At 38.6% G+C, this 24,216-nt stretch overlaps 1 protein-coding gene across 2 annotated transcripts; it reads right to left on the bottom strand.

Annotated features, from left to right (window-relative positions):
* Positions 1 to 2,073: 2,073 nt before the first annotated feature.
* On the bottom strand, positions 2,074 to 22,876 carry LOC139150111 (sodium-coupled monocarboxylate transporter 1-like). 2 transcript variants are annotated; one of them, XM_070722283.1, is made up of 17 exons: positions 22,771 to 22,850; positions 18,959 to 19,103; positions 18,451 to 18,594; positions 17,920 to 18,139; positions 17,399 to 17,516; positions 16,608 to 16,675; positions 15,892 to 16,052; positions 14,975 to 15,112; positions 11,508 to 11,593; positions 10,819 to 10,866; positions 10,556 to 10,629; positions 8,747 to 8,835; positions 8,122 to 8,264; positions 7,498 to 7,651; positions 6,897 to 7,002; positions 6,489 to 6,628; positions 2,074 to 5,326 (listed from the first exon to the last, which is right to left on the bottom strand). In XM_070722283.1, the coding sequence occupies exons 3-17, from the start codon at positions 18,564 to 18,566 to the stop codon at positions 5,029 to 5,031; spliced, it is 1,959 nt and encodes a 652-aa protein (XP_070578384.1). In that variant the 5' UTR covers positions 18,567 to 18,594; positions 18,959 to 19,103; positions 22,771 to 22,850; the 3' UTR covers positions 2,074 to 5,028. The 2 variants fall into 2 exon arrangements, with proteins under 2 accessions (XP_070578384.1, XP_070578383.1); XM_070722282.1 differs by lacking the exon at positions 18,959 to 19,103 and having other exon boundaries at positions 22,771 to 22,876.
* Positions 22,877 to 24,216: the final 1,340 nt, after the last annotated feature.

The following is a 24,216-nucleotide window of genomic DNA, read 5'->3' as shown; positions in this document are numbered from 1 at the left end:
TTGATATTTCCTGAAAAGGAAATTCCCGACGAAATACATTGATTCTTTAAATACATACACATTATCGACAAGCTTCACAAGCAAAGAAGTTGCAGTGGTATCCCATGTTATACACCTTTAACAGTTAAAACTGATGAAAGACAAGAGACAAAACATATGGGACAGATGGCAAAGTGTTTATCCATTAATAAATGTCTATAAATTCACAGATATTGTTAGTTTTATGTTTTATATTTTCTCTCATAGACTGCCATATATAGTGAATCAACATTTCGGTGAAATTCCAAAATCCAATTTCTTGCACACACATCCATTTGTAACCACCCTAGCCTAAACATAACATTAATATCAATAATCAAGCATACATAAATATAGATCACCTATTTTTGTATTAGAAAAACATTATTCATAGTTTCCTCATATACTACCATGTATAGTAATTCAACACTTTCAATGAAATCTAAAATCCAATTTCTCGTACACACATGTATATTTTACTTCCCACTTCAAGCATAGTACATTAACATATATTATCAAACATATATAAATATACAGATATAGCTTGTTGTGTGGGGGAAAATCGTCAATAATTTGCCTGATAGATTCCCATGTATTATGATTTGATATTTCTGGTAAAGCACTATATCAGCCACATCTTGCCGCCTCATAGTGACCCTCCCGCAAATGCATGACCCTTCAAAAATGCTTGCGTGTTAATTGCGACCCGAGCTCTCCAAAAACGCCAGCCCTCCGCAATGTAATTTCTGTCCGTAACTTACATAACAATTAAATTATTATGTAAATTAGCTGATACTGTTTCAGTTTTTCCTGGGAGAATACAGCAGTGATTGGGGAGGGTCAAGTTTTAGAATGCTGGACAAGGGGAAGGATCACATTTTACAACACAGGTGTGCACGGAATTCCCACGGCCCACCTCTGGGACTGGTCAGTTTCTTCGGCCGGGGGGGGGGGGTGATGATTTTTTGCCGACGTGAAAAAGTGGCTGACCCCCCCCCCCCCCCATTCCAACTTTCGAAAACAAGTGACCCTCCTGCGCGCGACAGAGGTAAAACAAAAGGGGGAATATAAATTCAATAAATCAGTATATATATATATATATATATATATATATATAATATATATATATATATATATATATATATATATATATAATTTTGGGTATAATTTAAACATATATATATATATGTATATATGTGTATATAATTTTGGGGGTATAATTTTAACATTCAGTCATTCTGTGTTTTAATGAAATTGTTGTCATGTCAGTTGTAAGATAGGAACTTAAAAGTGTTGATTCTAAAGTTTGAATACAGTATTTTGAATGAGCTGTGAATGTACTCCACTCTTTTTATGCATAACCAGATGTCCAGAACTGTTGTAAAAAAATGTGATTGTGAAATATTAGTGCATGTTGCTTTCTAATACTGAATTCTCATAGAGAAAACAGAAAAGTGTCAGGAACTTGTCATGCTTTTCATATGAACTGCAGATTTCATAATGATTAGTACACTTTGCAAAACAGACTTTCAATTTACAGACATCAAGATATATCTGACATATATCTCTGATATATTAATTTACTGCGCCCGAAGGGCGCGCGGAAAAATATTCAACATCCAGATATCTCTGATATATATCTGATATATGAAAGTCATGCAGCTGAAGGGCATGCTGAAAAATATTTTGATATTTTAAAGATATGCGCCCGAAGGGCGCGCCGAAAAATTTTAAACATTCAGGTATCTCAGATACATATATGTCTGATATATTAAAGTTTTGTACTAGGACGGGGCTCTGAAAAATATGTCTTATTTTTATTAAAGTTACGCGCCCGAAGGGCGCGCCGAAAAATACAACTGAATGATGAAATTTGTGGCTGGCACAATGTATTTTTTGCACGTATGAGCCATGTCGAAATTCAAAAACACACTGACCCCCATTGGGCATTTCAAAAACATGATGACCCCCCTATCACCAAAGTCAAAAAAAGGGTGACCCCCTCCCCCTCATGAATCCACCACCCCCGGCCGAAGAAACTGACCAGTCCCCTACTGAAAACTACCTTACATCTCCATTCGTCTAAAATATGTAAGGTCACCAGATGAGACATGGCGATCGGAGGTTAATGAGCTAAATTGGTCGACAACGGTGGCTCACTGGGCAACATTTTAGAAGTGTATGGCCAACAAGTGATGACGTCAAAGGTGTGTGTTTTTATAGAAATTAGGTCAAAGGTTACATTCTAAAAGGGCATAAGAGTTAGGGAGCCGTCATTATTTACGGCCTTGGGAGTCGAAAGAATCTGAGGGTGGGTCACTCAAAAAAATGATAGCTACAAGGGGGTTGCTCAAAATGTGGAGAGGTAGAAGGGGGGCCTACTCAACTTTTGGAAAGTGTAAACTGAAGAGTTTGGTGCAGTTATTAAATGATACAAAAATAGTAGAACAGAATGAAAAATAATAGTACAATTTATGAAAACACGGTACAATTTGATATGTACCGGTATTTATATCAAGTATATTAACTATCATTACAATATTTCAATATTTTCTGATGAATATATTGGTATACTTGCCTGATCAAGCATGAGAAATATCTTATTTCCATTCTATAGGGGAAAATACATAAAGAAAGCTAATTCTACAAAATATACAAAACAGTGGCCTGCCTCGATAACAAACTCATCTTTTATTGCGCGAAAATAATTTTGTCATAGTCCAAAAATACCTGCGCAATAGTAAGAGATTTCTCGTATCTTTCAATCAAATGTATATTTAATCTCTAAATTAAATTTTTTGTCTTGTTTATTTTCCCTGTCCTCTTTGACAAAAGTTTTTGCATTCTCTTGAAAAACATAATATTGCAAAAACAGTTTTGATACGCTGTATGAATAAAATGCATAAAATGCATCCTGTGAATACAAATGATTATCTCATAAAGTATACTTTACTCATAAAGTTTCAATATTAAGAGGTCATGGAGGAATGCTCTCAGTAGATACCATTATATGTGCACAGGTCTGGGACAAAACTGAACTCTTGTGAATTCATCCTTTATTATCACAGAAACATATATTTTAATATACTTAAGTTTAATAACCATTTGTCATTTAACCACACAGTATTTAAGCTTTTCATTAGAAGCCCGAAGCTGGAGAAATTGAACGGTCGGCGAGGTCATTAGTCCGGCTATAAAACCTCAAAGTCGCAAACAAATAATGAATGGATTAAGAAAAACACTGACTTTAACTGTTGGTCCATTAATATCGTTTACAGAAATGTAAGATTTTGCAAATAACACAATAAAATCGCAGATTTGCCATTCCTACATTTTTTTAATCAACAATCTCATGCAAACTCATAACTGTTTTTACCAGGTACAAAATGTATTGTCATTGCTTGATTGTTGAATATTATGACTCAAAAACTGATCATGCAAATTATGTAATAGAAATATTAGTGTAAAATGTCATTTTCGAACAGTTTTCCTTGTGCAACATGAACTGAAACACCTCTGAGATTGCACCACTGCACAAATTAATTTCTCAAAATTTTCGATGCGAGAGGGGGGACACTCCTCGTGCTCTGCCCACGTGGAGTGTCCTATGTCATTTTCTAACAGTTTTAATCAGAATTGTTTCCATTTTAATTTGAGTATTTCCAGTAGAAATTGAGCCTTTTCATTGCTTTGGCTAAATTTTTAAACAGACGTTGTATTTCAAGTGCATATATTGATCAATTTTGTTGTGTGCGGAAAGCAGTTGCACACATTTATATTTGTGACTTGAAAATTCGAGCAATTATATTTCATTCCATGAGGTCAGAGGTTTGAATATTCACTGACAAGTATTCAGTCTCCATACACAAGGGGATGACTGGCTTGAACATTCAAGCGAATGCATGTATTGAGATATGTGGCTTTGACATTCAAGTGAGTACAGTCCAGTCTGTGAGTTGGCTTGAACATTAAAATGTATGTACGCAGATATGTGGCTTTGAAATTCAAGTAAGTACAGTCCACTCAGGAGTTTGCTTGAAAATTCAAGCGAATGCATGTATTGAGATATGTGGCTTTGACATTCAAGTACAAGTCCACTCTGTGAGTTGGCTCGAACATTAAAGGGAATGCATGTATTGAGATATGTGGCTTTGACATTCAAGTACAGGTCCACTCTGTGAGTTGGCTTGAACATTCAAGCGAATGCATGTATTGAGATATGTGGCTTGGCTTTGACATTCAAGTACAAGTCCACTGTGAGTTGGCTTAAACATTCAAGGGAGTGCATGTATTGAGATATGTGGCTTTGACATTCAAGGAAGTACGGCCCACTTTGTGAGGACAGAGGCTTGAACATACAAGTCTCCTCTCACCTTAGGATTAGTCTTGAAGAGAGTATGTGCATGGAGATTTGTGACTTCTAAATTCAAGTAAGTACAGTCAATTTTATGAGGACAGAGGCTTTATAACATTGATATCACCGTCTCGATCATTCACTCGGGTAATAATGACTGTGTACTGTGCGCGGTTGGATTTCCCAATATCAGGGCTTTCAAAAAATATATGCTTTATTGGGGTTTAGGACTTCTATAACTGAGAAAAAAAAAGAAAATTTGAAAGTGTGTATAAGGTATCAAGCTACATTAACCAACGTGGTATACTTAGCGCATGTGGAAATTCGGTTGTTGTATCGCGTAACATATTTTTTTCACAAGAAATTGCACCATTGTGCCATGGACAAACCCCAGCTACCGATCGAGGAGTAACTTTTCCATCTGCCTATCTATAGTCTCGGTAAATATCTGTCCAATATTGCCTACTCGTTTGCGACTTACATCATGATATGAACAAATCTAAGCGGGAGTTGCTTTGAAGTTACCGACAGTGTTATAAATTTAGCGATGAAAATTAACAACATGTTTATTGTAAACAGTTATAAAGAGGTTATAGCTTTTAGTGCACGTGCACCCAAAAGTCGGAAATTACTGCATATGGACTGTCGAGTAACGTCTACAAAAAGGAAGTTTGAGTGTTTGTGTTAGTGAGATATCCGTCAGCTTCATCCGCATTAAATGCGAAGTGTCTCGCTTCAAAGTCTGCCCCTTCACCATGACTATTTGTTTTCTCTTTGGTTGCTACTTCTCCGTCAAGTTCAGTCACTTGATCGCCTTCTCCCTCATCAAAAGCAGGGTTCTCAAAGGTCGGCATATCTCCGTCAGTCTCCTTGTCCACGTCACTGTTGGCGCCGTCTGTCTCATCCGCTACATCTTCGTTTCTTTTGACATATTTTGATGTCCATCCTTTTGGCCTGAGAAATAAGACGGTCACGTTATCTTTTGAGCAGAGATGTCAACAATTTCTTTACCCTGGATGTGTGCAGGTGTACGTTTTAATAGATCTTTGCTTGGCAGGCAAGCTATTTCTTAAAGTTTATTGAAATATGTAAATTTCACGTGTTTATAAAAAATGCTATATAAGACCTGGTGTAAGCAAATTTTGAATCGTGAGAGCTCTACTTGCGTAAGTTCTGCGAATCTTGAGGATTTCATGTTAAACATTTTGATCAATAAGGGTGACGTGTAGATACTATAATATAGCTTTCAATGAAAACACGTTTACTGACGTAGTTAGTTGTTTGCAACGAGCTCCATTTGGTAGATTTCTTGGGCAGATCAACGTTGAAATTGTCGCGCTTTGTGGGGATTTAGCCGAGCGGTCCTGTCTGTTGCCTCTCCGCTAGGCGACTGATGCCGTATGTTGTGAGTTCGAACCCGATTGAAAACTATCCGTATTGTAACCCCCTTTACAAGTTACAATCATGTAGGTTCAGTAGAACAAGTATTGCTAAGATATCGCAAAATATATCAATAAAGAATGAATATCAGTAATGAACTTCCAGTTTAAGACCACATCTGTTCAACGTTATCTGTATCAATATCAATCTTGCACTAGCCAAAGAACCTTGCTGTTTAAAAATGCTTTGCTTTCTAACACTATTGACTGTCATCATAGGTATATTACATTTCGCGTCGCTTCCTAAGCAATTTTCAGTTATGGTTATCATAAATCGCACCGTAAGAACATTTCTGCTGTTTTCGAACTTATCGAAATTGTTGTTGCTTTGTTGCTCTATTACTGTTGAATGCGATATCGAATATTTGATGTTGAATTTTCAGTGTTAGTTATTTCTTCCATCTCTATCCAAGATCTCTACCCTAAGTGTTCCCATCAGATTTCTCAAGTCTATCTCCGCAGTCTCATGCCTTTGCTATCCCTTTTATACACACTCTCTCTCTCTCTCTCTCTCTCTCTCTCTCTCTCTCTCTCTCTCTCTCTCTCTCTCTCTCTCTCTCTCTCTCTCTCTCTCTCTCTCTCTCTCTCCACTTCTCCATATATCATGCCCATGGCAGTCCTTCCTTCTTCTCACAAATACACCATATATAAAAGAGGTTTCCATATAGAGTCCTTACCGCAAGCAAGTCGCCAGGAGAGCTGGATCTACACTCTTTTCCCTCTCTGACTTCGAGAAACACCGATGGATCTCGCTCAGTGGAATTGCCACCAGCAGCGTAATTAAAGAGCTAAACGTTGCATACCACATGAACGATAACTGTAAATTGAAAAAAAAAGTGTCGCAACAACAGCAACGATAACATCAACGACAAGCTGATAAACAGTTTAAAATGTCAAAGGTCATTACAATCACATCTAAAAGTGCAAATCAGATATTCTGAACGCGTAGTTTATGCCTTTAGGTTTACACAGGTTCTTTCGTTACCCTAGCGACAACGACAAACACGGTATAGTGAACCAGGGCAGTATTACAACACAATAAAAGGACTTCATATCGTTAATGCTGTTGGTATATGAACTCTTACCGAATAGATGAAGAGCCCTTCTTCAAGTCTACCAGCATATACCATGCTACCAACGAACACCCATGATATCATTCCAAAGCCAACTATGATACCAATTACTGTAGCCCTGGCAATGGAGTGAATAGTTTCAGAGTTTTAGTGTCTCTGTCTGTCTCTCTGTGTATGTATGTATGTATGTATGTATGTATGTATGTATGTATGTATGTATGTATGTATGTATGTATGTATGTATGTATGTATGTATGTATGTATGTATGTATGTAGTTGTGTCTGTACATTATGTACTCAAGTACGTATAATGTGTACAAGAGTTAGCACCGACAGTATGAAGAGCTGAATCGTTATAAATCTGTTCGTCCACTTACTCATATCCACCAATGTATTTCAATCAATTATATACCCAACGAAAAACTGTAAAAACTGAATGCTTTCTATGTGAAAAACTTGCAATTTCGACAAGCTTTTAGGAAGAAACAGCGTGACATTTGTGTGGTCGTTCATTTTAATTGTAAACTCATTACGGTCTTAATATGTCCACACCACAAAGATACTGAACGGATAACGGACATTAGTTTTGTTGAGAAAAATATTGAGGCCATACCATGCAGTGGATCGCTTGTAGAAGAGTCCCATGAAGAAAACTGCTATGATTGGACCACCAGTCGTTCCAAAAATCGTGTTGCCCATAGTGATAAGTGATTCCAACTGTGATGCTAAAATTGCCAGACCAATGGCCAACAGGCCATACACGATTGCTAATTAGAAGAGAGAAGTTAAAAAAAGTCTTTATACTCGAGCCCTTGATGGTATCATGGTTTATTGTTGATAGTTGATTTTCGACCATGGACTCGACTTGTCCTACGGAGTATTTCTATTGTCCAAACCAGATAAAGTTTTACTTTCATCGCAATACTGCCCCTGTGACTTTTTTCTTGTATTTCTATCAGGTTAAATAAACAACTTGTAATCAGAATGGGAATGATTGTTGGCTGACATGCATGCAGAAAGCATTTCGGGTTGAAAAGAATGTTGTAGATTCTCTGTCAAATGTGTGTGCACTACAAAATATTTTAGTTTTCCACGTATGGGGAGGTTGTTGAGGAAGTTAGTATTATTGTCTGACGGAACAATATTATCAATATCATAATCTTTCACGCCTTGATTGGACGGGTAAAGATTATGTTTTGTTTGCCAAGTCGTAACTGAAACAAATTGAGATGCATACTTAGGATTTTTCCAACATACGTATCTCTTTTGTCGTTCTCGTAAACTGGCTTTCCTGTTCGTTTTGAACGCCAACGTCTCCATGGTTTCACAAAATCTTCCAGAGTGACAGCGATAAGGGCGTTAACACCTCCTGCAACTGTGCTGCAAACAAAAAAGTTAGATGGTCAGATAGATTTGAGAGTTAACGCTTCACTATCACCTTCATTATCATCGTCGTTGTCATCGTCATAACCGTCGTTGTTGTCATCGTCGGCGTCATCGTTGGCGTCACCAGCATCACCACAACAACAATGGTCGCTGTTGTCGTCGTTATCATCATCATCATCATCATCATCATCATCATCATCATCACCATCGTCATCGTCGGTGTTGTCATCGTCGGCGTCACCACCACCACGACTACAATTGTCGCTGTTGTCATCATCATCATCATCATCATCATCATCATCATCATCATCATCATCATCATCATCATCATCATCATCGCCATCGCCATCGTCGTCGTCGTCACCAAACGCCCCACGACAAAAATCGTTTTCATCTTCACCATCACCACCACCACCACCACCATCACAATGCACTGGCATAATCAATATAAATTCTCAACGATAAAATATAGTCACCTTAGAGTGCCTGCTAATATAGAAGACATGAACAGACCCATGAAACCTGGGATGTGGCCAAACTGATCACTCACAAAATATACCATTATCTTAATCAAGGAAAAAAACATAGGGCCAAAGTCCCTGAAGCTACTATAGACATGGATACACAAATTAAGTATTTCCTTACTGTATGAAATTATCTCACTAAGGTCATCCTACGGACAAGTAAACTAAATATTAAAGCTGTCTGACCAGCGGTTTTGAAAGAACAAGCAACTCAACAGTTGACAGAGCTCTGTTGAGTTATGTAGAGAATAACCTTTTGTGACACATGTACATGTATTGATGAAGAAGGTGGATATCTTTGATTAACATTGTAAGTTCTGTTCAATAAGTTGAGACTGTACATACTCAGAGAAAGCACACTGAAGAGACAAAGGTTTGAAACTTAAGAAGTTCAAGGTCATCAAAAGCATTATAAGGAATCATGTTACACTTTCATTGCACTGTTTACACAGATTGCATAATTGCTATAAATAGCACATGAGGAATCTTTATACAGCCCAGCTTTACCATAAAAACCCTATCACTTTGACCACTCTTTTAATTGACCACTCTATTTTTTTCCTCAAAAAGTAATTTTATTTTATCCTTACCAAGTCAACCATAAATGGAAATTAGAACTTTCTCTATCTCTATCTCTATCTCTATCTCTATTGACTATTTTGAGCAATTTCTTTTAGATAACATACAGGGCACAATAAATGACGGTTCAGAATATGTCAAAGTTGGGATTCAGGAAAGTTGCCTTTACATGTTTTAATCCTCCAAGATGGTAAGCATTTCACTATGAACTGTCAAAAAAAGTTGAACTTTCTGATAATTCTACACTAAAATTATTTTGGCTTTGATGATTTCCTAATTAATTCAATTATTTAAAATCATATTAATTATTTTTTCTGGGTGAATTGATAGGGTTTATACAGTACAAGAATTACATACAATGTAAGTCAAATTTGACCAAAAATGACAAAAAAATTCCTTAAAAATACACATTTGCATATTTCATCACAATTTGAACAAGTCTAAGTTGGGTTACCCCTAGGGACCTGTATACCAAATAACAAAGCTGTCTGACCAGCGGTTATGAAGAAGAAGATTTTTTACCAAAAACACCTTTTTTGGCATTAATTTGCCTATTTTCAACAATATCAAAAAATTAAAAAAATAGTTTCTCAAAATCGTATTTTTCATCTACACAACAAATATCAAATCAGTAAGTTACTGCGGTTATCAAGATATTTGAGTGGACGGACGCCTCACAAACGGACATACATACATACATACATACATACATACATACATACAGACTGACGACGGACGCCGGACGGATACCCATCCCAATAGCTTCTATAGACTATAGTCTATAGTAGCTAATAAAAACGGAAACTTTAAACATTTACAATTATGGCAGAATGAATTTGAACTTCGGCAGTCATCTCAGCAAACCTTCATCGCTTCAACCAGCGTAATCAACCACAAATAAAATTTCACACGACAAAAGGTTGAATAATACATAATAATATACCCAATAACTAGTCTTTAATATCCAAACTGCAATTGCTGTATTAACTCATGACTTTTCGGGGTTTTGGTGCTGGTAAGAAATTCAGTATCTCTCACACCGTCCTTGGCATTATTATGAGTATTTTTACCACTGATGTTGCCCTGCATAAAATCCCTTTTTTAAATAGAAGCCATACGTCAGTTATTTGAAATTTCGTTCTGTGAACAACGCGTATTCTCTGAATATAGTCATATCCTCACCTGGTCTGGTGACGTATAGTCCGGCTCATGACGTGGCTCCACGTCGCCGTGGTCGTTTGGCGGATAGGTAAAATCTAAAAGGAAGTCAGATCATTAAAGTTTGTCTATATTAGACTACACGGCATGTATCGTTTGTACCTTTGTACGTAATATGTATTGTCATAAAAAGCGACAAGATCTGAAGGGACAATTTCATTCCGCAAAAACGAAACTGCCAAGTAGAACGGAGGCCGACGGCACGATGCAAATTAATATTGTCTTACCTGGCGGAAAGGTTGCATTGATAGCTGGTTCAATGAGTACAAGATGATCTGAAAGTAGAAGTGCCGCACTTGAGGTAAACACGCCTTAAAACCCGTAATGGATGCGAATGGTCCAAATGAACATATCTGGCACCCGACATCTAATTGTGGTTATTCATTTGAATTCTACCTAACATAATGCATAGCGATCGCATTTTGTGATTGGAAACATTTGACAAAAAGGGTTGGCACCAGGCCACACCATACAAAAGAAGTATACCTTTGATCTGATATTAGATTTCGTCCGCTGTGTCATATCTTTCAGATTAAAAAAACATCCTTATGCTACATAAACTTACAGCGTATCAATGCAGAAAACCAGAAAAGGGGTATCATTTACAGGTAAAAGGACAGCTGTTAATATATGCTCAGTCTGCATGTGTTTTTCTGTTTATGCGCATGAACCGCCGTGCTTCCCCATCCGGTGATTGGTCGTAATTGGCTTCAATTGCTGATCCATCGCTTTCAAATATTAAACTGATAATGTTGAGCAAGGCCTACGCTGTGACCATCACGTGGTCTGTCAAGAACGTCAACCACGTATCCCAGCTGGCAAAAAATCTACTCCTTTGTCCCCTTGGGAGTTGTGATTTATATTTACGTGAGGTGGTCATACAAAAGATGTGAATGAGAATAAGTATAGCCTTAACTGTTATAGAACGCATACAGCATTAACCCGCAATAGAACAGTATCGGCAGGAAAATGAACTGGAACGGTAGATTGAGCATGACAGATCTGGAAAGTAAAAAAGCGAGAAATGATGTCTACTTTTGAAGGGTCACATGCCGGAAAATGCCAAGAGAGTTTGACCGGTTAAGAAGGGCTTGACTACGCAGTTTCTGCGTAGTGAAGCTTCATTACGTATTCATGGTGACCCCTGGCCAGCTGTCAATAACTTTGGGGGCTTTTGTCTTTTGGCCTGCTTTGCATATGCGTCGTTGGACACGACCTGCCAATCACCCAGGTAGTCAATTAAACTATTAATTGACTGTTTACCGACCAATTAACACTATCCAGCAGTATCAGTCATATTTTAATCGCGTGGCCCGGGTGGGCACAACGTAGGAACGCGTGTATTTCTATGTGTACGTTTCACTTGTGGTGTTGTTTGTACCATCGTGTGTTTGAAGTCCTTGTTTCACCTACAGCATTACCTTCAAGGTGACAGGCTTACTATTAATGTTCAGTATCATTGCACCGAGTTCTGCCCACGGTGAAAACCACCTGTTTTGCCTACTAATTACTGCCCGTCGCTGCCCGTCCTGAATGTAGCCTATCTATAGCTACAGTAATCACATAAATCATTTATCAGTTTTGATATATACTCCTAAATTGTAAGTTTGATCAAAATCGAGACCACATTCAAGGGCTATGCAGACTGTCCATGTACGCACACACAGTGACAAGAAGGCGGCAAACACCTACTCACCAAGCACATCGAATCGGCGAAAAGAAGCATAAAAAGCTAGGCTCATCGCCAAAACAAACGCGCCAAGCGCTAACAAAAACCCATACCAAGCGGCCCTTTTCAGGGCCACCAAATACTCCAAAAAGGGAACTACAAAAAATACGATAAAATGACATAGAACACACAAACACTTAAAAGAAATAACAAAATCGTACACATAACAAACAACTGAAACACAACATTAAATACAAAATAAACAATCACAGTAACGTAACAGAAAACATGGCCGTGGAAATAAATCAGCTATTTCCAAAGAAAAGCCGACAACAACATGAAATTCAACAACAACCTATCATCGCTCAAACTATGAAACTCCGAAAAATAGTACTAGGCAAAAGCCTTAAAATTCATTCGGACACCAACAAAACCAAACAGAATAAAACCACCTCAGGATTTCAACAAATAAAGTCGTATAATGTGACTACGCTACATCGTGAGACCATGGATGTAAATGGTGAGACACAAACAATCGCAACAACACCAATTCAAAGAAAAGTCAAATTGGACTCCACGAACAACAATAAAACAAAAACTTGAAAGCTATCTGAAGCTTCTAAACTCGCACTTCTAGAGATACCCTTTCAAACAAGGAAACAAAACATGTCGCGTGCCAAAAGAATCGCGATAAACCAGCTTGCAAACATTGGACAAATTTTGGGAAAATAACCCTTCGACAAGGGTCGGTTTTTCGTTATTGTCAACACAAACGATTACGTACTCGAATGCGAAAGGCAATTACGTAACACTCAGTATTATACACAACAAGCCAGAACAAACAGTAAACGAACTATTAATTAAAATGTACGAGAACAAGCACATCAACCAGGATACTTGTAAGTATCTTGATCCAATAAACATAAAATACGTACCCCGCAGTGGTACTTATTGCCTAAAAATTCACAAACCTCCGCAAAAATCTAAAAGACACGTAGTCAAAACAAAATTTACCGAAGTAAAGAAATATAGAACAAACAAACCGAACCACCAAACGGACTCACAACGTGACCAAAATTAATATACTTGCCTCGCTAATCGGAAAGCAAGACCACTAAAATGCATTAAAATAAATTTTCACAAACACAAACTAAGGAAAGAATCTACACTGCGACTGATGAGAAACCACACTCGGGTTTCGAAACGCAAGCGTCAAAGGGCGACTCTATCAACTTTTGTAACAACATAGGTCCGGCTGCGTCTCGCCATAAGCTTTCCCCACACAAACAAAACATTACCGTACACACTAATCCAAACTTCTCTACAAATATCCAAAGCGAAACAAACATTTCATTAACACAAACAATCGGATAAGAATGTAGGAACACATTTTCGAAACGAATCAAACACAAACTCGACACAAAAACATTTAGGATAGTTAGGTGGGGAGCCTGTTTCACATTTTTTACATCTCGCTATACTGTCTATGATTCTAAAAATAAAGTCATCTGCCACTTTTTCTGTATACGCGGTTTGGCAAAACTCATCTCTTCAATCGAAAGTCGGGCGATTTCATGGTTCTTTGGGGCACTTAAGTGTACGTCGAGCTTAAGGAATGTAGTTACATTCGCGATGTTTTTTCGAAAATTATTTATTCCTTCAAGGACAAATGCACATAATTTATGCTGTTGGAAATACTGGCCGCTCATAAACAAGACAATAAACTCAATATATGTGCATCTTTACTTATATTGTCAAAGTACCACCGACACCCACAAAAAACCAAATGGTTCAGTCCAGGTATTTGCAACTCTGCCATCCGACTGGTCAACAGGAAATCAACCATGGGTGTCTTTTGGCACGCGTATACGCCAGTCACCTAGGCGACGGTAATCTGCACCACTTATCACCATCGGGAAGGTACTCCTCCCCATATACCACTGGTGATCCCACCCTCAAGGCACTGCGTCATTCGACCAAGCATTGTTATTGTAATTTCCTGCATAAAATTAACAGCGAGGTCAACCGTCAAACTTTCTTGGCATTTTCTCTCATGAACTACTCGTTTATGTCGATATGACGTCATGGAATGTTGTACGTGCCATAGTCGTACCTGTATGAAGGTGATCACAATTGATGACCTGCTGATTGTTGATTTATTCATGGAGGTGGCACCTCTATGATTTATTCTATTTGATTTTTTTGTCCCGTTCAAAGTACTGATTTTTGTTGCTTTGTCAGTAGCATCGCTACTGCACGCACTATTGCATGTGACCCAGTTACGGTGACTAAAGTCGAAAAGATTTCGTCAAGTTCGTACTTGTTAAGTCGATTCAGAAAGCGGGGCGATTTACAAGAAAGAGCAAGGCTACCAAGCAAATACATTTTAACAAGAACAGGAATAAGCGTAAGGACTTTGTAGGATTTGCCCTTTCCGATTAAGGTTTATAATGTGTAATTATTCATTTGTACGGACATAGATCGAAATGTATTATAAGGATGGCATTCATTCAAAATGTTAAGAAAATAGTGAAGGGTCATCGGTCAAAACAGAGGTGTTAGGTACATATGCTGTGTTGCTAATGATTATCAGTCGTCTACTAAGTGTTGCGTGCCCGTTCATAAAAACAACCAATAAGTTTCTTAAAATGTGATTGGCGGATTTTGGTCTACCAACAGGACCTGCTCGGTGTCTGCATCTCCCTGAGACTTACATTTTTGCCTGCTTTGTGGTTTCCGTGCTTATATAACGTTGAATATTAGCCTGGTTCAGGTAGACGGGTATGTAGTTGACACCGAATCCTATGACGCAGTTCATGAATGTTGTTCTCTCTGTTATATCGAAGGGGAAACTGAAAGAACAAAAGTTGCGTGAAATTGTGCGCAATAATGTTATACAGGCTGCTCACTTTGAAGCGGGGAGCTACAACAGGCGGGGTTCATTTCAAACGGTTTCCTAATACCTATCAGGAATACTGGTGATGTAATCCAAGATAATTCATCATTTTACTTGGTCGACCATCGAAGTTGATGGTAAAATCTGAAAATTCGGTGTTCGACATTGGCGTTGGTAAAATCAGACGTTTACGAGGGAAGTCAACAAGCCATTCCAGCATCAGTTTGCATAAATAAGCATTGCCACAGAAATTCACCGATTTGTCTACAAAATCTGTGACAGAAACGACGAACTCTCATTTTCTTCCATCATTGTTCGGAGAAACTTCGATAACGATAATTGCTCCCTGACAGTCTGAGAATAAATGCATATACTCGGGTCCTGCACTGGCAACGTGTTAAACAGCGCAATTCCACAGAAATCAAAATGACATGATTAAAAGTGTCTGTCCTACTCTCAAAGAAATTAAACGACAAATGAAGATTTTATAAGGACTAATCTTGCAATGTGGAAAATACTGCTACAACAGTTCGACTCATTCATTCATTCATTCGTTCATTCATTCATTCATTTCTATTTATGATAACAGAAAACTACATAATTTGGTGAACTCTGTGTCAGTGAAACGCTGCAATTTTTAGGACGCGAAAAGGACCGTTGATTTCTAGAACAAAAGGCGTTGGTTACATTATCAGAGAAACCAAATCTGCACCTTGTCTTACACTCGTAACCTACTAGAATATACTCTCAGCCAGCCTTCCGTCTGCCTTGTTGTATTCCCAGATGTAAGACACACCCCCAGTTTCTATTGTCCCCAACACAACAATGAGAATCAAGTCGACGAGGATCACAATAAAAAGCACAGCGTCTGTCCAAACCACAGCTGCCATTCCACCCTGTAACGTGTGAAAAAGAGTGTTTACTAAGTATCTGGTTTAAGGTACTGTGCACCTCGAAAGTGAAAGACTTAAGTATGCTCAGACTTTTCCCAATGAAAATTTCAACCATTCTCTTACCAAATCAAGAATAAAAGCCAGGGATCGCCGTGCAAGTTTTTGCAATTGAGAAAAAATAACCTAACATGGTCGCCATTTGGCAAAGTAAAATTTTCAATTTTGAAAAAACTAAGACGGTGAACATATTTCTTACTCCAAGAGATTTAAAATGAACCCCTACATATTCAGAAAAGAATTTTAAAAATTTGAGATTCTGAATATCTGGCCCGAGGCGCATTCGTCGATTTCGTCTTTTAAGTTTTCCAAGTTACTGCTTGAGCGGACAGCTAACTTCCCGAGAATTTTAAAATAAATAAGTTAAAATAAATATTACCTACTTAGGGTTGAAGATAAATGTGGCTTTTTATTTTCCCACTCAAAAACAAAATATTTCAGAACATTCGGGCGTTGCAAATAGATTCGAAACTCGAAGCACAGATATGTTTTACATCTTACCAATGATGCATAGAAAATGCAGATACCACCCGTTATGAAGACACTGTAGAGGAACGAAATTCCAGTCACTACATGGACAGAAGAAAAATGGGGTAATTAGTTAATTGCTGGATATCATTTGAACATCTTGGTTTGTTATCACCAATGTGAAGTAGGCGTAATACTCTTGCAACTTTAAGTTCTAGTACGTTTACCTAGCTGAACGACAAATCGAGGTATAGACGCTGAGGAGACAAAAACAGTGTACGAAAGCGGTCAGTGTAGAGATATCGTCGAAGTTATTAACTTTCAAAACGACATACACCTTGCTCAAAACAGAAGCGTTCGTCTGTGACTCTTAGACTCATGCGACAATTCATCAATTATAATGGTATGGCTTTGACTAGAAGCGAGCGAGAAGTTTCTGTCAGTGAGAGTGTATTGGATTACTAGTTTAGCATTAATACACTCGATGAAAAAAGTGCCGCCACACTCATTATGCAAAACAAAGACAACATCGGATCATAGGCTCTGACTGACTATGATCTCACTATGCTACTTGTCTTAAAAGAATCGATTTGTGCATGCCACACATATTTGTCATTTATCACCTGCGGCTAATAGCAAGCAAGAAAAATTATGTATTAAATTTATTATATTATAAAAATTGAGCTTTTAACACGTCAATCATTATGAATCAGTATGAAAAAGGTCGACACGTTGTAAAAAATGATTTCTAACGGTAAGCCTGTAGAGTCTGATGTGACAAATCATACGATGCAGAAAATTGATATTTGACATGTTGAACTTACCAACTTCAAGAGCCAGAGCTGGTCCAATCAAAACGATGGCCATAAACAGAGACATTTGGAGGATGAACAAAGAAGATGTGAGGACACGTACCGTGTAATTGTATCTCATTTCACAATACTGTTAATAGAACCAGAACATGCGTACTCCATGAACCGACGGCAAGACCTGGAGATTATCGTGTGGACCTACTCTAAACGGCTGAAGTAAAAGTTGTCGAGGACCCTAGTCCACTAATTGGTTAATTTTGCCTATTATTGCTTCTAAGTGAGACAGCGTTATTTTGGTAACTGTCTGTTTGTAGGAGTTAGAACAGCTTACAGAGAAATAAATGGTGCTTAGAATAATCTATAAAGCAGCACCATGAGTAAGATGCAATGATGGAGTTTCGTTTAGCCCCCCCCCCCCTCTCTCTCTCCTCTCTCTCTCTCTCTCTCTCTCTCTCTCTCTCTCTCTCTCTCTCTCTCTCTCTCTCTCTCTCTCTCTCTCTCCACGAACACAAACGGAGTGACTCTCGACTTGCCTCGTAAGCGCTGATTAGTGGCAACGAGTGGAAAACCGGCACAAACACCCAGGTAATCAAGGGATACATCCAGAGGTAGCTCAGTATGTATGCAGCATAGCCTAAACCGTAGACATAGATCTCGGCCGGAACCCCAAGCAAGGTGACTGCGGACAGAAACGATAACAACAGCGACATGGCGACTGGGAGCCCGCTGAATCGGCGACTGGCCGTGAAAAACCTGTGAAGTACATAGAAGAAAGTGTAATCGGGGGCGGGGACGCCGCAACTCATATTCATAACGGCTTTCATAAGGCCTACAGCTCCGAATTTGATGTTAAGTAGTTGCCACAGTCTAAGGCATAACGTCAAATGTGCTGCATGAGGCTTTTCCGGTAATATGTGAGTTTTCAATATAAAGCACAAATGGCTTCATCCAATCATCTCGTTGACCTTCTATACAATATAAGACACTCCGATAAGCTGATCTCGGCGCATCAGAAGCTTTCCTGAAGATCTTTACATTCCATTTAATGTCTGGATAAAACTTACTCTTTTGTTGACTTCTTCTGCTTCCATCCATGGTAAATGCCCTGTGCGCATACAAACACCAGAACGGCAACGATCAACACTATGTCAACTGCCGTCAGTGAATACCCGTCAGACATGGCTTCGGTTCCCCTGTAAATCCAAATCCTGTAAGATAGTGTTTGACCAAAAACTTTAGTACGCTATTTCAGGGGATCTGGGTTTCAATGTAGGTAGTTGTTAGGCAATGAATACAATAAATATTCAATGTTACCGATTTATTGCGTATTGAAAACGCATGGCGTGATTTAACATCGACCAAAGGTGGTGGGTCAATTAGCTCCTTCACGGTTTTGACACAACTGCATTATTAATTCATTCTTTGGCAGGGAGACAGACAGACAGAAAGACAGACAGAAAAACAAGAATAAAAGAGACAGACAGACAGATAGACAAGGGGCTAAGCAACCACATAAAAAGGTAAATGACAAAGGGACAAAATGATATACAAGACGGATGATGGTATACTTACGAGTCTAAGAGCCAAGCAAGATACAATATAAGATGCGGCGTCAGGTGGTATGGCGAGAGACGGGGAGAAGCGAAACAAAGTAGGTTGCGTCAGGCAGCCAGAGTGACAAATGGAGGCAAGAGTCCAATATTCTTGACCCGCCGCCCTACAGACACGGTACATCTTTCATATATCAGTAAATCGTATAAAAATGTTTAAATGACCCGATTTTATTGATTATCATAAAGTATTACGTTCTTGGTTCCAAAGTGTAATACTTTGTCCTTACTGCCATGGTGTACGACACACGGTCATCACCGGCGATATGACAGAGCTGTCTCGTGAAAAGTTCTTCGGCCTGTGACGGTAAAGAGTCACGTCGCGTGTAAGTACTGAAAAATTCATTCGAAAATACACCTCGCCTTCTGTACTTCTAGTAGTTGGATACTTTTCTGTGGTCGAGCAGCAGACTCACCGCTTCTAAACAGCATATTAATGTGACGTTCATGTCTTTGAAACGATCGCACCTATGGGAGCCGTCATTATTTACGGCCTTCCGATTAGAACTGAATTAATTAAAGTTACTCAAAACTTCAACCTGCTTAAGAAGTTTCCTTAAAATCTGAGGATTGAAGGGCTAACACGGGTGTTTTCAACAAACAAAACGACAAACGCATTGGGCTTGACGACATCCCCCCCCAACTTGTTAATTGGTCAGCGAGAATCTGTCCTGTTTTTTTACATGAAGTTCACGTCCTTTCTTTTGGATATGCAGTGGAGCAACAACTTCGTGATATATTGTTATATCTGTTTCTAGTTGAATCCAGAAGTGATATCCATGTTTACGTTTGAATCATGTCACGGTAAAATGCGCCCCAGGGAACAGATATTCGGACTCTCAAACTTTTACATATTATTTTGGCCTACCACTTATGGGGCCTCATTTTTAGCCAACGTGTTCATACACGTGAGCTAATGTCGCAGTGATGTCTGTCTACCTGTCTGTCTGTCTGTCTGTCTTTCTGTGTGCTCGAATCTCAAAAACGGCTCATCAGATCAGAATCATATCTAACACATAGATTTAGTTTGCAAATATCTGACTACATCAAAACACTGAAGTTGATTAATTAGTTTACGAGATGAACTTCATCGCTTGCGCTCATCACCTTCAAGGCCCTCAATGGACTCTCTCCATAACATCTCTAGAACTTATTTACGCCGAGTTCTACAACACGTGCTCTTTGTTCAGCGGGTAACATCTCCCGAAAACATCCGGATGAATATTTTTACTTCCTCGACAGTTCCTTCCTATGGAATTCTCTTTCCTTTGACATAAATACCTTTCCCAATGTCACCACTTAAAATACCCTTGAAAACGTACATATTTTAGAGGGCACCGGGAAATATGTCTAGTTCAATTACATCTTGACAATTTATCATTAGATTCCGCAAAACAACAAGACGACTACGGCGATAATAGTTAAAGTGATAGTGGTGATGATGATATCTAAAATTCAATGTCCATGAGGGTTCGCATCAGCGTACATATGCGCTCATTATTATGTTCAGCCATGTGTGTAGAGCCGCTGATCCCTTGTAGTGCATTGACGGCCAACCCGCACAACATATCGGCATTTGGCAGCGGTAAAACTGAATTAGTGAAGCATTGAAATTGGCGGCGGCAAGGAACCCAGTCATGATGAAGTAGTTTAAAACGGCGTAAGGTTGCCTAACATGTGGTGTTGCGACGCTTTCTGTGACCGTGCTGCTGATAAGCATATGATCAGAACAAGGTTGATCAGGACTACAGCTTTAAGTGGCGCTGACCACCTTTCTGCCAAAATTAGCTCAACTATGATTTCTCAAGCTGTCTTGGTGGAGCCCGCGCCAGCGAGAAACACTAGCTCGGGTGGGTATGAATCGAAGGACCAGACACAGTTATATTGGACACAGGAACGCTTTCCAAAAATGCAGAAGCATGAAAATGAGAAGTAATTAGCTGCCTATGGTTTGCGTGATTTGATAATTAATTAGTGTCTAGGTACTGTTTTATCATCGAATAATGACAAGTGGTGAGAAAAAAATACGAACAATGGCGTAAACTTCCTCAACGTTTAAGATAGCGGAGATAACCCTAGTGTAGGCGCTGGTCCATGTCACCGATTAATCAAAAATTAGCTTCCGATGAATAGGTTGGTTTTTGGAAGTGAAACTAGCTAATTATAGTCTTCCTCCTACTACGTGACGTAAATTAATCTTGCAACAGCTTCCACTATTTTATCGCCACAACTGATTCCGCAATTTTATTTTTCATACCAAAATGTCTCTATCTTTTATGTCACGCATGGCCTTCTTGCGTGCACGAGCGTGTAGACAATAATGCTCTATGTAAAAAAATTAGGAATTAGGCTAGGAAATTACGACATGAGATGAGAGAAATAAAGTTTTGCTCTGAACGTTAGAAAATGGTCATGTGATGATTGCACAACACGTCGTTACCTTAGTCATTCAATCAAATACTAACTGGGAATTCAAGGTCAGTTTGAAGTTTGTGCGAGGAAGCCTGTTGCTTCATAGTTGACGTGGTCTTCTAATTAGAAATCATGAAAGCGTATGCCTCAAATCATTGAAAACGTATCACAAACGAAATACAACATTACCTCGGCGATAGATGATAATGAAAGATTATGGAAGGCAGAAAGTTATCAATTACGAGGCGTTTCGAGGTTTTGAGCACCTGCCCACGGTCCGGTATACAGGAGGACCGGAAATGCGAGAAATTGTTCCATTTCTCACTAGAAGACACAGCGACGATTTTTACTCATAAAGAGGCCGATCGTGGGAGGATCTAGACGATTGATAAGGTCATCACAATCGTTTTAGTGCCGACCTTGCGGTGTAATGAAGTACTTTACATCCAATTTAGAGCCATAAAGTTCTAACGAAAGCCAATAAGAAACACGCAACGACCATGGAATATGTTTGCTTACCAAACAACATTTTGCCCTGCACCTGCAGAATAAACATTAAGAGATCCACAACTTGGTCTCCCAAGAGCGCTTTTCACTGTGACTGATATGAACTATATGTGAAGATTAATTTTTTGCCATACGGACTCATAAAGAAATATATCAATTTAAGGCAAGACTGGAGATTAGTGAACACAGAGAAATTTTGTTTGGATTATTAGTAACCTATGGAGTCCACTTATGCCATCACTTTTATTCAGTGTAACAGAAAATCACTTTTAGTTCGCAACCAAAGATGTTTCTATCAATCTTCAGTCTTCCAAAATTAAACAATGAAGACAGTGGATACTGTGAAACGATATGGTAAAACTTTTGAAGACTTTTCTGCATTTCATGGGATGTTGCTGCCTTTGCACTAAGCGAATACGCTCACCCTCAATCCCCCCCCCCCCCGCCCCAATAGCAAACATTACGTGTCCCATAATTTTGGAACGTGAAGGACATAACGAGGCAAAAGTTTATAGGATATGGATTTCAATTAAGCATGAACACCCAATTCAACAAACTGATAGAATAAGTTGAAGGGCTTACTATATCACACCATTGCTGATGATGCACATTCATGACCTGAAACTTAGATGATATACTGTTGACGGCATGCCACGTAAATTAAGCTTATTCACATGTACATATGTTGGGTGCATGGATACATGACAGGGAGCGGGAGCGGGCTGCTGGTTATCAAGCGACCAGACAGTGAACAACTGTACACTTTCACACTTTGAGTGATTTGATTAAAAAGTCTCACGAGAAAAAACTTAACCCTTGGCTCTGTCAGCAAAGCAGATTCCGATTGTAACTCACCTGTCAGAATCACAGCAAAGCTTCTGTTACACTACGCTCGTGCGAGACCAGGAACAATAGACCCATCAAAGGACGTGAAAAGTTACATCTGCAGGACGCGTCGTAAATCTTCAAACGATAAGTAAATATGATAATGTGCACGTGACAAATTGAATACGTGAACAGCGGAATGGCGCCTTTTTTGATGTTACGGTTGCAGATTCACTCCCCTTTGTTATAATCAACATGCACGTTTGATTTGTGTGCCTCTTCTGCCAGACTGAACGCCCATGTATTTCATAAACTAACGAAATTTATGGTCGGAATTACTGTTTTAAGGGCGACATAATACAAATCAGGTGCAAAAGGCATTATAAGGAAAGGCACTTGGATATATCGGATGTGAATGGATGAACCTGGAGAGAGTAATAAAAACTAATGGAAGAAAGATAAAAACGAAACAAAAGTTTACTAAGTTAAACATTTAATCAAAATTCTAAAATTCAAATCAATTACTGAGTGAGCTGCTTATCCGCTAACATATTGATTTGAATTGTGAATGTCATGTCGACCATTTCTCACAAATGATATCATTTGCGAATTTTGACATTAAACAAAGTGTCAACATTAATATTGTATACTGACAAACACTTTGATAAAGGTGATATAAACTATGTGTTTTATCGGCGCCGCTCTGTCTGTATAAAAAAGTCAATAATAGTTTTGAACTTCAGCTGAGGAACAAATACCATGAAGACAATTAATAACGACACAACTGCTGTTGCATTGGAACATTATTTATCACAGGGCAGCCGTTAGCAAATCTGCATAAGCATATTACTGATTGAAGTGATTGGTAGCAGTTTGATGTTTGTATGAGAGTACGCGAACAATGAATTGTATTTTGTACTTTTGAACAAACCGCTTGAGATTGAATTGACTTGACACAGACGACGAGCTGACAGGCAGACACACAGACAGGCGGGAAGACACACAGACAGGCGGAAAGACAGACAGAGGGCAGACCCAAAGGAGGATGATATAGGCTCATTAGAAAAATTGAAATTGGTTTTTAGCAATTAGCACTGTTCATAAAAATTAATATCGATGGCTTTTTGCTTTCTTTTCATTGTGTAACAGCGTCGATTTCGACAAAGATGATACAATATATAGGACTTTGATTTGTAATATCTTTCAAGTGAAATATTCCTAGAGTAGTTGTAAGTCAAATTTATTCAGCAAGTTTAAACATATTTAGTGAAGCATTTACGGACGTATATTTTTTATTGAAAAAATTCACTAACTACAGAAATTCGTAGCCTTATTTTTCGAACTGCTTTCAAGTGTAACGCCCCTCCCTGTAGACATTTTATCTTGAAGCGTCCCTCACGTGGCCAAGGCGTGTGAAGGTCATTGACTCAGATCGCACGAGAAGCAGATTAGAGATAGTGTGATAGTTTAATTAAT

The sequence above is a fragment of the Ptychodera flava genome, chromosome 14 (genome assembly GCF_041260155.1).
Source record: "Ptychodera flava strain L36383 chromosome 14, AS_Pfla_20210202, whole genome shotgun sequence".
Taxonomy (NCBI): domain Eukaryota; kingdom Metazoa; phylum Hemichordata; class Enteropneusta; family Ptychoderidae; genus Ptychodera; species Ptychodera flava.
Note: the sequence above shows the minus strand (reverse complement) of the source record. Positions and strands in the feature narration are given on the sequence as shown.

Coding starts and splice junctions, on each gene's coding strand:
- LOC139150111 (XM_070722282.1), bottom strand. CDS start 18,566: ATGTCTGACGGGTATTCACTGACGGCAGTTGACATAGTGTTGATCGTT. Junction 15,113..15,891: donor CTGGCTGAGAGTATATTCTA/GTAGGTTACGAG, acceptor TTGTTCTTTCAG/TTTCCCCTTCGATATAACAG. Junction 5,327..6,488: donor CTCCTGGCGACTTGCTTGCG/GTAAGGACTCTA, acceptor CTTATTTCTCAG/GCCAAAAGGATGGACATCAA.